Source organism: Coregonus clupeaformis, chromosome 18 (genome assembly GCF_020615455.1).
Source record: "Coregonus clupeaformis isolate EN_2021a chromosome 18, ASM2061545v1, whole genome shotgun sequence".
Lineage (NCBI taxonomy): Eukaryota > Metazoa > Chordata > Actinopteri > Salmoniformes > Salmonidae > Coregonus > Coregonus clupeaformis.
In genome coordinates, this window is record NC_059209.1 from 54,768,955 (window position 1) to 54,787,153 (window position 18,199).

Genomic DNA, 18,199 nt, shown 5'->3' on the forward strand with positions numbered 1-18,199 from the left:
TATTCTTTCCTGCTTCATAACGTTGTTTCGTTTGTAGTTTTCTCTGAATATAACCATATAGCTAGTTAGCTTACTAGCTAGCTGAACAGAACTATCTGTGTACACTATAAACCAATCCTCAACTATTCACATACATCAAAGCTGTAGCTACCACTTTGAAGGATCTAACAGTTAACTTAGTGAACGAATCGACCATCATCAAGTCGACCGACCAGATGTAAATAATGCTAACGTTATGTGCTAGGGTAAGCTAATTTCGTTGCTAGCTAGGCAGTCCTAGCCAACACCCTCATGAGGCAATCCATCTCCGGAGGATTAGCTAGCTACCAAGTGTAAACAAGTCTGACTAACTTGGGTTTTGCATCTAGCAGCAAAGAACAATCCAACAGAATGTCAGGTAAATGTAGTTATGTTCTAGCTAGAGAGTGGTTTTGAAATGTAGAGTTTGGTAGTTGACCCCAACTAATTTAGCAAACGTTAGCTAGCCACCAATGTAAACAGTGGAGCAAAAGCACCCCATCCATTTCATGACATTGTCACATGTGAATTGTACTTGCTTTCTTTATCAGTGGTGCTAAAGGAATTTCCAATCCATGAGAAAAACAATAGTTAACTAGCTAACTAGTAAACACGATTTGAATTCATTTGGAGAAGCTTGCCACAACAGCAAGTAACAGAAAGATTTTAGGCCCGGGTGAGACCAGTATCAATGATAGTGTACTTATTTGCATCCGCCTCATCATATCTTGTTTTTGACAGATGATGCCATTCTGCTGAATGTACCTGTCATTCGGCAGCTGTACCACTGGGACTGTGGATTAGCCTGCGCAAGAATGGTTTTGAAGTAAGGGAACATTTCATCATATACTGTACATACATGGTACACAGACTTGCGTATGTCAGCATTTTAACTACAGTAGATACAGTACATTGTGATGCTGAAGACCTCATCATGCAAGTGTCACTTTTTGACCATCATTTGGTAGGTACCTCCACCCTGTGAGTGATGAGGAGTTTCAGGGTGCATGCTGGGAGCTGAAGCTGACGGAGAGTGTGTGGACAATTGACTTGGCCTACCTCATGTGCCAGCTGGGGGTCAGGCACCGCTTCTGCACTCAGACACTGGGAGTTGACAAGGGCTTCAGGAATCAGGTAATGGGTCAACACTTTGTAGACCATCACAAGAACTACAATAGTTATAATGTATAAGTACATTTCATTGTCATGTACCCATTAAAAGGGGACCATCGCAGTCTTCCAGAAGTTTGGTTGGTGCGTAAAACTTGTGAATTCAGATAAGCAAAAGGGTGAGATGGGTTCACACTCAAAAAGATGTTGCATAAAGCTTTTTACAATTATTTTCACTGCATCAGGGATAACGTACACAGACTTTTCGGCTATGCAGCTTTCTTCAGTGTGTATTAATAAAACAATTCTAAAAATGAAGTAAGCTTTATGCGACATCTTTTTGAGTGCGGACCCATCGCACCTTTTTGATGTAGCCCACCATAACAAATATCCTTAATTAAATTATAATAATATAATATGCCATTTAGCAGACACTTTTATCCAAAGCGACTTACAGTCATGTGTGCATACATTTTTACATATGGGTGGTCCCAGGGATCGAACCCATTACCCTGGTGTTACAAGCGCCATGCTCAGGTTAATTAATTCCTACAGAGGAATTAATTAACCTGAGAGACTTACCATGTGTTTCTTTTGATCTGTTTCTAGTCCTTCTACAAAAAGCATTTTGACACTGAGGAAGACAGAGTGAACAAACTCTTCCTAAAGGCTGAGAGCAAGAGTGTGGTGGTGAAACAATGGTTAGTTACCTTTGTGAAAAATAAAGAAAGACAAATTGTTCCAAAACTGTATGATAGGCTTGTCTGGTTAGTAATAGTTGTTTTCCAGACCTAGAGAGAGAATAACTTTCTCCCTTTTTGAATGTCACTTGTAGCTCAGTGACAATTCAGGAAATCCAGGAACATCTTGACGAGAGTCATGTGGCCATAGTGCTGGTCAACGCTGTGGTTCTGGTGTGTGAACTTTGCTCTTCGCCTGTCAAGTACTGCTGTTTCCTGCCTGTGGGCCAGAAGTGCTTCTGCAGGAAGCCAGAATACCAGGGTCACTTTGTGGTTGTGTGTGGCTTCAACCGGAGCACCGGCTGCATCTTCTACAACAACCCTGCCTACTCAGACCGTGAGTCCTCCCTCTACACATCTCCAAAAGTGAACAGTACCACTGACATACCAGACCCATATATCATTAAGTATAAGTGTGGAATAAATCACATTGTGTTTTTGGGCATTGAAGTTCTACATTTAAACACTTCTTAATAAATTGCACAATAACACCCACACCTGACCCTGTGCCCTGCATGGTGCGTTACATGAACATGTAACCAGAGGGTGAAAGCACAGAGAGATTGAGTAAGAGTGAAAATATGACATTGACAGACAGCCTTTGGGTGTTTTGCTTGCAGGCGTGTGTTGCACCAGCATTAGTAACTTTGAAGAGGCTCGAATGAGCTACGGGACAGATGAGGATATTCTGTTCATCTTCAAGGAGAGCTGATGTTGATGGTGCAGATGACGATGCAGATGGTCTCCACATCATCATAGCGTCCAATCCTCACTATGATGACACACCAGTGGGTCTACAGGTCCCTGAACGGGGACTGCTGGTTCCAGCTCTGGCCCAGTGTTGTAGATGGCCCTGGGCTGTCCACTCTAGTGCTAACATGGCTGATTGCTCACAGAACACACAACACCACTCCAACGTTACCACACCAATCTCACCACACAAAGCCCATGCTAGTCGTCAGTGTCTAAAGGAATAACAGCTGAAGAGATCAATAAAGCAAGTGTGGTTTTTACGTTGGTTGGGGGACAAGCAGATAGATGAAATAGAATAAATGAATTTTGACAGTGTCCCCTTTAGTTTAGTTTAAGTTGATTCCACCAATTGCCATGTGAAATAGTTAGCAGTGCAAGACCATAATTCCTATTCCTAATGCTGAGTGGACAAAATGCCAATGACACTCAAGTTGTTTCTAACCTTGGAGAGGAGGACAAAACAATGCACATACAAGGGCTTACGGCAACATGATGCTTTCTTAATGCTTTATTCTGATGTCATGCTACTTGTCATGCAAGTCTGATGGGCCATGTATAGCTGCTTACCTCCCCTCAGACGAGCCTAGTCTTATTTTATTAGTTTGATTTGTATTTAAGGATCCCCATTAGCTGCTGCCAAGGGGTCCAGCAACATTAAGGCAGTCATATACAATTTAAAACATTACATTACATTTCATAACACTTTACCCAATACATTTAGTGTGTTCCCTCAATCCACTACTCCACTATCACATATTTAGTGTGTGTCTTATCATGTGTATGTGTGTCTGTGCCTGTGTGTGTCTCTTCACAGTCCCCGCTGTTCCATAAGGTGTATTTTTACCTGTTTTTTTAAATATGATTCTACTGCTTGCATCAGTTACCTGATGTGGAATAGAGTTCCATGTAGCCATGGCTCTATGTAGTACTGTGTGCCTACCATAGTCTGTTCTGGACTTGGGGATTGTGAAGAGACCTTTGGTGGCTTGTCTGTCTGTTAAACGTAACTTATTATTTAGGATTTTCTAATAACAGGGAATAGAGGGATACATTGTTTTTGAAAGACTCAGGTAATTAATGTCCATGAAGTCTGATGTGTTGTATTACAATGGCAAACCCATTTCACAAACTCATTTTCTTAATGCAATACAACTTGACCAATAGCCTGTTTATGGAACCAAATCTGCCTGGCAGGCTTAGATGTCAGCCATCAGGACATCATGTTCAACCTCAGCCAGCTGCTTTGAACAGACTTTGCTCTTGTTGTGTGCACCAGATAATCAGTTAATGTTGTTTCATCGGAAGGTCCCTTTACAGTGTAAGGGAGAGTGGAGACAATGTAACGTCTGAAATACTCAGTACGGGGTAGATGGATGCTTTGTAGGTTTTGCTTCAGTGTATGACTTAACACTACCGTAAAGTTTTAAAGGAACTCGATCATAAGATGTTTTCTGTTGAAAACCGCTATCAATACGTAGAATGACACCTTTACTTAATTCTCATTCAACATTTATTTGTACATTTTGGTATCATGGATGATGTTATTGCACTATGGTATTTGTACCAGCCATAATTATGTTTTATTTAATTTTCATTTTAACATAAGATATTTTCCCAATCTACTAAATGGGTGGGAAGACAATTATTTATTCCTGGTTGTGTTAAAATGGCAAACTTTATTTTTATGAAATATACTATTCCATTTACTTACTGTAATCAATAAAATAATTTGAACAGATAATTTGGTTTAGTTCATGGCTAGCTTGACTGGTCCGTTCATACTCTCGATGGCACTAGTCATGTCTGCCTCAACACTGACTTCATGTCCTCATTGAGATACTGTCTACAGAGCAGCACGTCTCTGTGTAGGGGTCCCTTCAGGACACATGGATCTTCTACTCCTTGATAATGTTGGGCTTGAAGTCCTGCTTGGTGGCCCTGGTGAGCTCCTCTGCATACTCTCCATACCTCCCAGTCATCTGCAGATAGTTACAGTGCAAACCACTTAATGCAAATGTAATAGACCAGGGTTGTGTTATCGCCTAACTGAAAGCTATACAGGTAGACCAGATAGTGATGTCTGTTAGGCAAAAATGCATTTCCAAGAAGGACGTGATGAACTGCTGTTACTGCCAAAAACATGAGTTGAAATCATGTAAAATATGGCCACTGTTGTGAAATAAGGTTCTTGTGAAATCTCAGTAGTTCACCTTAAAACTCCATTTGTCACTGACTTGCCGGGTCAGGTTAAGGTCCATTTCGGTCACAAGGAGTCCGTCACGGGTTCTGGACAGGCCTGGTGAGCGGCTGCCATCCGGAGCAGCCACATAGCTTGACCCATAGAAGTGCCCGAAATCTTGGTGAGCTATAAGGAACAAAGACAGGACTAGTTGACAATCAGCTTTTCAATAAAACTAGTCGGAGGAATCCCAACTGGATGACAGGTGGCTTGTGTCTACCTGGTCAGATTTCAGCTACGTGTAACAAGAGTAGGGCAGGACTGCATGTTCAACCTGCAACTTTATACATGGGTATTGAAGTCTTTGGATATGAGTGTGGAAATAACATTCAGCAACATGACACTTGTTGATATGGCTGCTTTCCCCGGGCCTGTTCTGGATGCAGAGTGTCAACAGCAGATAGACACTTTGCACTGGGGTGTGGCTCATACAGTGAGGTCCAAAAGTATTTGGACAGTGACAAATTTGTTGTTTTGGCTCTGTACTCCAGTGCTTTGGATGATACAATGAATATGAGGTTAACTGTCAGTTTTAATTTGAGGGTATTTTCATTCATATCGGGTGAACGGTTTAGAAATTACAGCACTTTTTGTACATAGTCCCCCCATTTTAGGGAACCAAAAGTATTTGGAAAAATTCACTTACACCGAGTATATAAAACATTAAGAAAACCGTCTCTTTCCAAGACATAGACTGACCAGGTGAATCAGTCTTGATGTCATTTGTTAAATTCACTTCAATCAGTGTAGATGAAGGGGAGGAGACATGTTAAATAAGTATTTCTAAGCCTTGAGACAATTGAGACATGTATTGTGTATGTGTGCCATTCAGAGAGTGAATGGGCAAGACAAAATATTTAAGTGCCTTTGAACGGGGTATGGTAGTAGGTGCCAGTCGCACCGGTTTGTGTCGAGAACTGCAGCGCTGCTGGGTTTTTCACACACAACAGTTTCCTGTGTGAATCAAGAATGGTCCACCACCCAAAGGACATCCAGCCAACTTGACACAACTGTAGAAAGCACTGGAGTCAACATGGGCCAGCATCCCTGTGGAATGCTTTTGACACCTTGTACAGTCCATGCCCAGACAAATTGAGGCTCTTCTGAGGGCAAAAGAGGGGGGTTGTGTTTCAGATTATTCTTCAGATTATTTTGTGCCCAATAGAAATTAATGGTAAATAATGTATTGTGTCATTTTGGCGTCACTTTTATTGTAAATAAGAATATAATAAGTTTCTGAACTTTTCTACATTCATGTGGATGATTCCATGATTATGGATAATCATGCATGAATCGTAAATAATTATGAGTGAGAAAGTTACAGAGGCTAACCTCTCACTATTACCAATAACAGGGGAGGTTAGCATTTATGGGGGGTATGCTATTTATGCCTCTGTAACTTTCTCACTCATCATTATTCACGATTCATTCAGGATTATGCGTAATCATGGTAGCATCCACATTAATGTAGAAGTATTCAGAAACATTTTTAGAAACATTTTCACATATTGTACAGACCCAAAACAACAGAAAATGTGTCACTGTCCAAATAGTTTTGGACATCACTGTATATGAAACACGGGTCTATGCACTGTCAATGATGCTGGCATAGACTTGACCCATGTCTGGATATCCGTTATCGATGCGTTGACTTATTCAGAAGTATCTCATGCATACATAGATCCATGTCAAATTCTTGACAGAAAGATGCAGTGTTGAGTTGAAATAGAGATTTGCATATGACTATATTTTGTCACATACAGGATAAGGCAGGAGAGGACAATGTCCTAAAAAAAGACTAAAATATTCATACCTTTTTTTCCATCCCCAGAGGTGAACTCATTGTTAAAGTGCTCCTACATAAAACAAGAGATATCCTTGTCAGAAAACCGCATCATGATGGCACATTCATTATGTAATTTACACCAGCTGTGAAGTCTAGCAGTGGCATATGAGGCTACTATACACAATAGAAGGAATACCAGTATACTGTAGATAATTGGACTATGGAGGCAGTAGGGGGCAGCATAGAATAGATGTTACAATGCACCTAGGACTTGGCTCAATAATAAGTGGTTGTAATAGAGGAAGATGTGGAACAAAATAAACCTTTCTTTGGTGGTACTTACAGTCCCAACACGGTTGATTCCACAGGTGAAGCAGTGGTTTGCTATAGCTGCATTCCTAGCCTCGATTGACCACATGGGCTCACTGAGTCCTCCAACAGTTGCAGAGGGGTTGAAGATGATTTCTGCTCCATTCATACTATACATTAACCAGTTCAGAGGGTGATGGCGCCCATAGCAGATGTTCACAGCAATCTTTCCAAACTGGGTCTGAAACACTCTGTGGCCAGTGTCTCCCTCCATGTAATATGTGGACTGAGTAAGGGAGGGAAGAATAAAAAGTCAAAGCAAAAGTCTGTGCATATCTGCATCTAGTATAGTATATCTTACATAAAAAGATGTAAAAGGTCATTTTAACAGGGTTACGTGTAAGGAAATATAGAAAAAATACTAAAGTTAAAGAAGGTTCAAATAAATTGTCATAACCTCTACAGATCTAATGTATTCCTAAGGAAATGGTGGAAATGGTTGATACTGTAGGTGTCAGTGTAGGACAATGAACATGAGCAATGAACATGGGGCGGCAGGTAGCTTAGTGGTTAAGAGCGTTGTGCCAGTAACCGAAAGGTCGCTGGTTCTAATCCCCGAGCCGACTAGGTGAAAAATCTGTCGATGTGTCCTTGAGCAAGGCACTTAACCCTAATTGCTCCTGTAAGTCGCTCAGGATAAGAGCGTCTGCTAAATGACAAAAAAAAAAACATGAACATGCAGAATCCATTGTAAATAGGTTTATTGGATGACATGACATGATTATGGAGAACCTGTTGTGTTCACCAAGTAATGAGCGAACACCCATGTCTTCCTAGACACACTATTGTGGGAGCTGGATATGAGGACTTACTGTTTGATGAACAAATAGGACACTATTCAATTAATATGTACACAGTGATCTGCTCAGGACTTGTTGTACACTTACATGTACATAACCTTTCAGACATAGAAAGTGCAGCATGTACTGCACGGCAACTATGGCAGTAAAGTAGGGTAGGAGGTATGCTATCCACACATGCAAGAGCCCTCTCTGATCCCTGTAATTTAACTAGTGCCCGTGTGGTTTCACTGTTAAATTCCTTGAAGCTCACTGGAAAACCATATTCTGTGAAAGAAGGCACCTGTTCCCTGGGTGATACATAGGTTGTGGACAGAGGCACAGACCATCATGGAGAGGATCAACAGTGCCAGCTGTGAGACATACAGTACTGTATACTGGGTGTTTTGTCACTTTGTGACAAATTGGGCTGTATACATACAATTGTTTGATTGATTGTTTGATCGCTGATAAAAATATTGATTACTGTACTGACCTCGTTGAAGTCTCCCACCCGGGGAATGTGATTCTTCCTGGTTTTACCCAGCACGCTGCCCGAGTTAGAGACCACTACTGCCGTGTTCCACAGAACGTTGTGTACCTCTTCTCGCTCCAAAATGGGCGATATCACTACCATATTGTATTTCTTTGCCAGCTGAAGACAAACAAGAGTAGTTTTAGACATGGGTCATCATACAAAGAGACAAGGCTGGAATTACCCATCTCTATCAGCACACATACAGTACGTGTAGACACAGGGACGTATTGTGGACAACAGCGCACAGCTACGTGCTGGAATGCTCATTTCAGATGGGAGCTGATGTTTTTTATATGTTTTAGTCCACAAGCTGAGCATGAACTCCCAACACAAACATTTATTATTTATTATTCAATATTATTAGCTTTGCGAACTAACCTACAGTACAATCACTCTGTTTCTCAAAACAGTATACATTCAACAATTAGGCCTATATAATGTTGTAGAATGTGCCTTGTAATTAAACAATGGAACATTATTTCACATGCTAAATAATATACACTAAGGAGCAATGCCAATCTCCAATCTATGCAATGGCATTATTTGACAACAGTTTCATATCTGTTCATTGTAATCCTCTCTTCTCCAGACCATTTCCGGAGACCTTCTCCCTTACCTCACCTCGCTCATCAACTCATCCTTGTCCGCTGGCTATGTCCCTTCCATCTTCAAGAAAGCGAGAGTTGCACCCCTCCTCAAAAAACCTACAATCGATCCCTTCCGATGTCAACAACTACAGACCAGTATCTTTCTTTTCTCTCCAAAACTCTTGAGCATGCCGTCTATTGCCAACTCTCCTGCTATCTCTCTCAGAATGACCTTCTTGATCCAAACCAGTCAGGTTTCAAGACTGGTCATTCAACTGAGACTGCTCTTCTCTGTGTCACAGAGGCTCTCCGCACTGCTAAAGCTAACTCTCACGCCTCTGCTCTCATCCTTCTAGACCTATCTGCTGCCTTTGATACTGTGAACCATCAGATCCTCCTCTCCACCCTCTCCGAGTTGGGCATCTCCGGCGCGGCTCACTCTTGGATTGCGTCCTACCTGACAGGTCGCTCCTACCAGGTGGCGTGGCGAGAATCTGTCTTCGCACCATGTTCTCTCACCACTGGTGTCCCCCAGGGCTCAGTTCTAGGGCCTCTCCTATTCTCTCTATACACCAAGTCACTTGGCTCTGTCATATCCTCACATGGTTTCTCCTATCATTGCTACGCAGACGACACACAATTCATCTTCTCCTTTCCCCCTTCTGATAACCAGGTAGCGAATCGCATCTCTGCATGTCTGGCAGACATATCAGTATGGATGTCGGATTACCACCTCAAACTGAACCTCGGCAAGACGGAGCTGCTCTTCCTCCCGGGGAAGGACTGCCCGCTCCATGATCTCGCCACCACGGTTGACAACTCTGTTGTGTCCTCCTCCCAGAGTGCAAAGAACCTTGGCGTGATCCTGGACAACACCCTGTCGTTCTCCGCTAACATCAAAGCGGTGACCCGATCCTGTAGGTTCATGCTCTACAACATTCGCAGAGTATGACCCTACCTTACACAGGAAGCGGCACAGGTCCTAATCCAGGCACTTGTCATCTCCCGTCTGGATTACTGCAACTCGCTGTTGGCTGGGCTCCCTGCCTTTGCCATTAAACCCTACAACTCATCCAGAACGCTGCAGCCCGTCTGGTGTTCAACCTTCCCAAGTTCTCTCACGTCACCCCGCTCCTCCGCACACTCCACTGGCTTCCAGTTGAAGCTTGCATCTGCTACAAGACCATGGTGCTTGCCTACGGAGCTGTGAGGGGAACGGCACCTCCTTACCTTCAGGCTCTGATCAGTCCCTACACCCAAACGAGGGCATTGCGTTCTTCCACCTCTGGCCTGCTGGTCCCCCTACCTCTGCGGAAGCACAGTTCCCGCTCAGCCCAGTCAAAACTGTTCGCTGCTCTGGCACCCCAATGGTGGAACAAGCTCCCTCACGACGCCTTCCGGAGACACTTGAAACCCTACCTCTTTAAGGAATACCTGGGATAGTATAAAAGTAATCATTCTACCCCCCCCCCTACCCCACCCCCACAAAATATAAATAAAATAATAATAATAATAATAATAATAATAATAATAATAATAATAATAATAATAAAATAAAATAATAATTGTAAAGTGGTTTCCCACTGGCTATAAGGTGAATGCACCAATTAGTAAGTCGCTCTGGATAAGAGCGTCTGCTAAATGATGTAAATGTAAATGTAATGTAAATGTAATTGCTGTTAAAGGAATTTGTAAAACTACAGTATAATTGTGCATACTTACTAACCATACTATTAAATGGCTACTACTCTGACTGTTCTCAGAGTATGAGTCACTAGCAGTGTTGCATTAGACATGGTACATTCCTGTACTCTGGGTGACCCCTGACATCTCACCTCTTGGCAGAAGCGGGTAGTGTATCCTTCTTCTGACGACTCAGCAAACTCTGTCCACGGTTCTTTCTCCCGGGTACAGAAAGCAAAGGGCATAGCTGTGGTGGGGAACAAAGCAGGATCATCTCCAAAAACTCAAGGCAGTCAGAGTAAGGCAAACTAGAGAGCAGTTAAACATAACTTTGTGTGCATATCATAAGTATGTCTCTCAGAGGACAGAAAATATGCACAATATGCTCCAACTATTTGTCACATGAGCAGTCTTTACACCATGAGAAGCATTTTGGTGCAAACCTCTGTGTACGCTTATCATTGTCGTAAATAGTTGTGGGGATGGGGGTCACCTCCCTCATGGGGCACTTAGGGTTGAGTTTAGTGTGTTTCTATACTGGGAGACTCTAAGGAGCCAGAGTAATGCACTCCTCATTCACAACACATCAAAATGCCATTTAGGAGCCAAAACAAATAGGACGACAGACTGTTTGGTGTGCTGCTGACGTCACTATGACCAATTAAGGACAAATGAACCTACTGCCGTATACCCAGATCCTATCACCCTGTTATAATTCCAAAAGTCGACAGTTACTGTAAAGTGAACAGGCACAATTTGTATCCTATTTCAAGTGGAATTATCGTATACTCTGTAACAAATTGCACAAAGAAAAGTTTCGGGAAAGCATTGATAAGCTCTAATAGGCTACCCCAGTAAGACCGAGATCTAGTTATGTCACTCACTCCAGGCCTCCTGAAAGCAGACAATGTTGACCCCACACATAGCCGCCACATCCACCATCTCACCAATCCTTTTGTGGAGCGCTGTGATCTGGGCAGAGGTACGAACACAGGGATCAGTCACCAAGCCCCATGCATCTTCTCAACACTGCTCATAGCAAGGACTTGAAAGTGCAATTGTAACTTCCCATGCATATATAATGAGAAGAAGGAGAGAGAGCCATAGCTGCAAACAATATTGTAGTAGGCTTTGGTTGGTAAAATAAATTGAATCCAAGTAGTCATTCCTCTCTAACCTGATCCAGAACAGGGGCATCAGTGGGCAGAACGATGCGGTTTTGAATGAGGCCCACCCGGACAGTTCTCGGGGTCCTGAGCTGCTCCGGGGAAGCTTCAAACATGTACCCCTGAAGCTCAAAGTCCCGCTCCAAAGCAGCCTCCACTGCACATGCTGGTAGAATCAACTTCCTGCAAGAGATTGTCAAATGTACTGTAAACCGTAGTTTCAAGGAGGAAATAAATCAATATGCGGAGGGACAGAAGGTCAGATAACCCTAATTACCCAGACAGAAATGACTTAATTGACTCTCGTCTGGGTTCACAGAGCCTCAGCAACACCTGTATTGCTGGTAAAGCCTTCAAACAAGTACATCTTTGTGTAATTGTATTAACAGTTGACTAACTAACAAAATTCAAACAAAAACCGTTTTTGATTTAACTATCCCTTTAATTTGGCCATGGCTGCCATGGGGTACCAACCATATACTGAAGACTGAGGATTACCCCCATGAAAGGTTCAATACTGCCCCAATCTACAGGCACAAATATGACAGCGGTTGAAAGGACACTGACTGGTCAAAGTCCACTTCATTGTAAATAATTTACTCACTATGCAAAACATCAGAGTGAAAAGGAATGATTGGATATGAAAATGAAGAGGCAGCAATATTTTCCTATATGTTTCACTTCATAATAGCAGTGTGGCTGTACATACTGTCCAAATAGTTATGAAACTTGATCTATTTTCTCTGGTAGCCTACTAGCCAGCAGATCCGACCCGCTTCCTTAAAGCTGCACTAGGGTTGGACAGGTTTTCTGTGTAGATTAAGACACCGTAAAAGCCGGTGCGAGATATGAGATATGGCTCGGAAAACGTACCTCAATCCAGGGATGAGAAATGTGTTGTACTCAATGATTTATATAAACACTAGATGACTGATAGGTGGCGCTGTGTTGAAGCCACTGTGCCTCCATCTTGGCACCCCCACCATTGTATAAAGTATTTTGGAAGCTGTAGAAATGCATTTATTAATGTCTACATTTGTTTTTGCCACATCTATTATTTTAAAGACAACTTAATGTATGCTTTTAAATTATATTATGTGAGCTAAACATACAAATAACAAAAATGAAAAATATATATACATTTCCTTTAAAGTAGTTTTTTTTTAGATGACTAATGTTACTGTCCCCACTACAATAAATAAATACTTATATACATGTAATTTTGTCAATTTAATTGAAATACTGTAGAATTCCATTCATTCCTATGGAGGATTGCTCCTACTGGGGAGTGTCAGTAAGGCCGACTGGTGGCTTCAAAGCCTCTCAATGGCCAATACATAGCATCAGCAATCCAGGGTTTATATACATCATTGGCTGGACTCCGAATTGTCCCATTATCCCAAATGTTACACCGAGAAGATTGAACGACTGCTAGTTTTTAAGTAAACTGTCGTTCTCGTCCTCACGCTAGCTAGCCATAGACACAGAAGCAATTATGGAATGCCACATCGCGTTGAACAACAAAGTCGCTCTGGATAAGAGCGTCTGCTAAATTACGTAAATGTAAATGAGCTGATTTGCAGACACTGCCATTCCAAAATGACTGCTGTGGCTTCTGCTACCTAGCATGAGGATGAAAAGGACAGTTTTCCGGAGAAAATAGCAGTCGTTCAATCTTTTTGGTGTAACAGTTGGGATACTGGGATAATTCGGAGTACAACATCTTTCTCATCCCTGGATTGAGGTTCGTTTTCTGAGCGATAACTCGTGCAGGCTCCATGTTCTCTTTATCTACACAAGAATCCTGTCTGACCCTAGTGCAGTTGTAAGCAAGCGGGTTGGATCTGCTGGCTAGTAGCCTACAGACAACGAGCCTACAATTTTTGCAGACTGATAGTGTCGCGTGCAGAATTCGACAACAACTCACTTGATTTCTTTTCCAAACAAGATTCGTTTAACTTCTTTCAGTTCCTCATCTGGAATATGTTTCTCCAATATCTTCTCCAAAGATTCAAACTCAGACCCCGACATTGTGAGGCTCCTTCTGTACACTGTCCAAGCCGTGTGCGTGTGTTTGTGAACCCGATCACCCAGTAAACCCACCCCGTCGACTATTGGGCAAAATCTACATACTTTGTCCTTTTGCTGCGGTTATGCAACCAGGCCGATCACACTTCTCAGGGTCAAATGTCATCACGAGTCATGCTCAGCACTACAGGAATTATGTTTATGACAGGTCACAGGTGTAGTATCGGACTTGGGTAGGTCTACTGTATCAACAAATATACTGAACAAAAATATAAACGCAACATGAAACAATTTCAAAGATTTTACTGAGTTACAGTTCATGTAAGGAAATAAGTCAATTGATTTAAATTCATTAGGCCTTAATCTATGTATTTCACATGGCTGGGAATACAGATATGTATCTGTTATTTTTTTTAAAGTAGGGGTGTGGATCAGAAGACCACTCAGTATCTGGTGTGACCACCATTTGCCTCATGCAGCTCTTCACATAGAGTGGATCAGGCTGTTGTCCTACTCCTCTTCAATGGCTGTGCGAAGTTGCTGGATGTTGGCGGGAACTGGAACATGCTGTCTAACACGTCGACCCAGAGCATCCCAAACATACTCAAGGGGTGACATGTCTGGTGAGTATGCAGGCCATGGAAGAACTGGGACATTTTCAGCTTCCAGGAATTGTGTACAGATCCTTGCAACATGGGGCCGTGCATTATCATGCTGAAACATGAGGTGATGGCGGCGGATGAATGGCACAACAATGGGCCTCAGAGTCTCGACAGGGTATCTGTCTGTGCATTCAAATTGTCATAGATAAAATGCAATTGTGTTCGTTGTCTGTAGCTTATGCCTACCCATACCATAACCCAACCGCCACCATAAGAAACTATTTTCACAACGTTGACATCAGCAAAACGCTCACCCACACAACGCCATACACGTGGTCTGCGGTTGTGAGGCAGGTTGGACATACTGCCAAATTCTCTAAAACGATGTTGGAGGTGGCTTATGGTAGAGAAATTAACATTAAATTATCTGGCAACAGCTCTGGTGGACATTCCTGCAGTCAGCATGTCAACTGCACACTCCTTCAAAACTTTAGACATCTGTGGCATTGTGTTGTGTGACAACTGCACATTTTAGTGGCCTATTATTGTCCCCAGCACAAGGTGCACCTGTGTAATGATCATGCTGTTTAATCAGCTTCTTGATATGCCACACCTGTCAGGTGGATGGATTATCTTGGCAAAGGAGAAATGCTCACTAACAGGGATGTAAACAAATTTGTGCACAACATTTGAGAGAAATAAGCATTTTGTGCATATGGAACATTTCTGGGGTGTTTTATTTCAGCTCATGAAACATGGGACCAACACTTTACATGTTGCATTTATATTTTTGTTTAGTGTATATATAGGCTACCTGTATTAGTTGTTCAACTAATAATTTCATTTAAACTGTATTAATTGTTGTGAATTCATGGATAAGTAGGCTCAGGCTACATTTATATGCCTTTAATAAATTCAATGGTCCATATAGTCTAATTCTCACATTTGTCTGCAGTTCAGGCAGTCCAATTCTGATATTTTTCCATTAATTGGTCTTTTGACCAATCAGATCTTTAAAAAATAATTGGAGTGAAGAGAACCACAGCACCAACACAATTACATGTATATGGTCCACAGCATGTCCATCACCATCTTTTTCACCCTTCCTCCTCTCCTTTATTATGATCATTTTTTGTACTTTTTACCTCTTTTTCTCCCCAATTGGTAGTTACAGTCTTGTCCCATCGCTGCAACTCCCGTACGGACTCTGGAGAGGCGAAGGTCGAGAGCCATGCATCCTTGGAAACACGACCCTGCCAAGCCGCACTGCTTCTTGACACACTGCTCACTTAACCCGTAAACCAGCCGCACCAATGTGTCGGAGGAAACACCGTACAGCTGGCGACCGAAGTCAGTGTGCATGCGCCCGGCCCGCCACAGGAGTCACTAGAGCGCGATGGGACAAGGACATCCCGGCCGACAAACCCTCCCCTAACCCGGACGACGCTGGGCCAATTGTGTGCCGCCTCATGGGTCTCCCGGTCACGGCCGGCTGTAACACAGCCTGGGATCGAACCCGGGTCTGTAGTGACGCCTCATGCACGAGGATGCAGGGCCTTAGACCGCTGCGCCACTCAGGAGGCCCCCCTCCTCTCCTTTCTTAAAAGTCAAAGTTTTCCAGGATGGCTCTTCTTGTTTCCAGCAGTGGGCTTGCGCCGGGTCTGGTTGACAGAGCCTTTCCTTGAGGGACCACCCTTTCTGTCCCGCTCCTTACAGGGGTTGGACAGCTTCTTCAGGACCTCTGAGGTAGAAAAATGTACAAAAGTAACATACACGAGTATAGACAGCTAGTACATACATATTAACAACCCCTTATCGTACAGTCTTAAATCAGGCTTGATGTGGGTTTGCTTAAGTCTAGTGTACTCCACATGTACAGTAACTAGGCAAGAAGGTCACGTTACAGGTACTGTCCCATAAGGAGGCCACAAACAACCACTTTAGATCATGGTCAGTGCCGGCACTGAATAAAGCCATGCAGTGGTTTCAGTCGTGCACATTTGCCTCTGTGCTGTGGATGTTTTTTTCATTACCTGCTAACTCAGGATGGCTCTTGCCAAGGTCATTTAGGAGTGGCACATACTTCTGCCCTTCAGTCCCGTCACCTCCTGGGGTCAATATGAAGTGAATTAAAGTTAACCAGTTTCATTACTGTAAAATAACTTCAGTAATAATAACATTTACTGCAGCCATGTTAACAACCTATCTATAACATATTAGTAGGCCTAGTAATCGTGTGTAGAGCAGGCAATGTGAGAAATCACTCTTTGATCCCATGGGATCTTTAGACATACATAGCCTAGTGCCTTTATTATATTTGGAGAGACTCACTGCAGATGCGTATGAGGACATAGCTGTGCCTCTCCTTCATCAGACTGCTGGCCTGCTCCATGCTCTGCTCCTTGTCACTCAGGTTCACCAGCTCCCCTGTCCTGTCCATCAGGTCCACACAGTCTGTAGAGTACATCTGTAATGTGACATTTACACTGGGCTCTCTCTGTCTATTACATATTCACTTATTGGCATTTACTCAGTCCGGAAACAATCTGGCAGACTGTTTCTATCATTTCCAGTCATTGGCAGAGATGCCATGAGAATACAACCTCACATGGCAGTGTACTGTATAATGTACAGTATATACAGTAGTGTTTGTATCATGCTTTCAGACTATTTTATGTGTAATGTAAGTGCCTTAATGTGTTTGGACCCCAGAAAGAGTAGGCAGCAGCTAATGGGGATCCCTAATAAATACAAATACAAACAACACTATCAGGTGCTTCTGAGGTTGAATAAGGAATGTAATATAACAAATCTGAAGTTCAACTGTACATTCTTCTGCTGGGATAAGTACGGAATTGTACCTTGAGAATCCAGATAACACCTCTCCTTCAAACTGTGGATGAAGTTTATCATCCTGCAGTTCAGGTTAAACAGTTCTGTTTGGTCCTCTTTCAAAGTGAGAAAAGATAAGTATTTTTGTACATGTCCTATAACATCATATTACATTCATATTTTAGCAGACGCTCTTATCCAGAGCGACTAACAGGAGCAATTATGATTAAGTGCCTTGCTCAAGGGCACATCCCCAGGTTTTCACCTAGGGGATTCAAACCAGCGACCTTTCAGTTACTGGCCCAATGCTCTTAACCGCTAGGCTACCTGCCGCCCCACATATGACATACATCACAAAAGTACATCTAATGTTTAAATGTGTTATTCTCAAATTATCTGTTTATAATCTCCAAAGGTTTCATTAGAGGTCAGCTGTTGGCCTCCATAGAGATGAAGGAATTATGCTCAATCAAGTCATGATGATGATGAAATAGCACCTAAGTCTTTCACTTACCTCCAAACTGCACTGTGACAAACATTTCATCTTCTCTATACAAAACGCTTCAGACCAGACCTCTAAAGCCACCTCCCGTAATGTCGCCACAAATAGCTGAAGCACTCGCCTCTTCCATAGAGCCAAAGGAGTAATGAGTTTGGGCTTAGCACACAGTGCCACAATAGTTTTTTTTAAATCAATGTTGTTGACTACTGTCATACTTAGTGACTAAGCTTCTGCTCTGATGAGGAGGCTATTGTGAATGGCTTCTGCAGTTGCTCTGAGCAAACCAACAGTTGACAGCACATTCCCCCTGGTTGATAACCCCTCTTCTCTCCCCTCCTTTCAAAAGAAGAGAAGACAGAACCTTTTATGTGAGGGAAGTGTTCTTGTTTGTTTCCATGGAGTCAATACACAGACACACAGGTCCTATGGCTTTTACTGCTACAGCACATTTGGAAAGTATTCTGACC

General features: G+C 42.6%; 3 protein-coding genes across 4 annotated transcripts; 1 reads left to right on the top strand and 2 right to left on the bottom strand.

Moving 5' to 3' along the window:
- Window positions 1–3,308, top strand: LOC121550431 (protein GUCD1-like). Of its 2 annotated transcripts, none has more exons than XM_041862683.2 (6): window positions 1–397; window positions 760–844; window positions 987–1,152; window positions 1,738–1,829; window positions 1,964–2,205; window positions 2,489–3,308. In XM_041862683.2, the coding sequence occupies exons 1-6, from the start codon at window positions 391–393 to the stop codon at window positions 2,578–2,580; spliced, it is 684 nt and encodes a 227-aa protein (XP_041718617.1). In that variant the 5' UTR covers window positions 1–390; the 3' UTR covers window positions 2,581–3,308. The 2 variants fall into 2 exon arrangements, with proteins under 2 accessions (XP_041718617.1, XP_041718618.1); XM_041862684.2 differs by having other exon boundaries at window positions 1–245.
- Window positions 3,309–4,117: 809 nt separating this feature from the next.
- upb1 (ureidopropionase, beta) lies at window positions 4,118–13,870 on the bottom strand. The gene is made up of 9 exons (XM_041862318.2): window positions 13,696–13,870; window positions 11,780–11,951; window positions 11,487–11,574; window positions 10,755–10,849; window positions 8,291–8,449; window positions 6,990–7,241; window positions 6,674–6,716; window positions 4,832–4,986; window positions 4,118–4,600 (listed from the first exon to the last, which is right to left on the bottom strand). The coding sequence occupies exons 1-9, from the start codon at window positions 13,797–13,799 to the stop codon at window positions 4,517–4,519; spliced, it is 1,152 nt and encodes a 383-aa protein (XP_041718252.1). The 5' UTR covers window positions 13,800–13,870; the 3' UTR covers window positions 4,118–4,516.
- A 2,099-nt stretch (window positions 13,871–15,969) lies between these two features.
- LOC121550232 (uncharacterized protein C22orf15-like) lies at window positions 15,970–17,080 on the bottom strand. Its single transcript, XM_041862401.1, has 3 exons — window positions 16,730–17,080; window positions 16,432–16,506; window positions 15,970–16,139 (listed from the first exon to the last, which is right to left on the bottom strand). Exons 1-3 carry the CDS (start codon window positions 16,863–16,865, stop codon window positions 16,006–16,008), a joined length of 345 nt encoding a protein of 114 aa, XP_041718335.1. The 5' UTR covers window positions 16,866–17,080; the 3' UTR covers window positions 15,970–16,005.
- Between the last annotated feature and the right edge of the window lie 1,119 nt (window positions 17,081–18,199).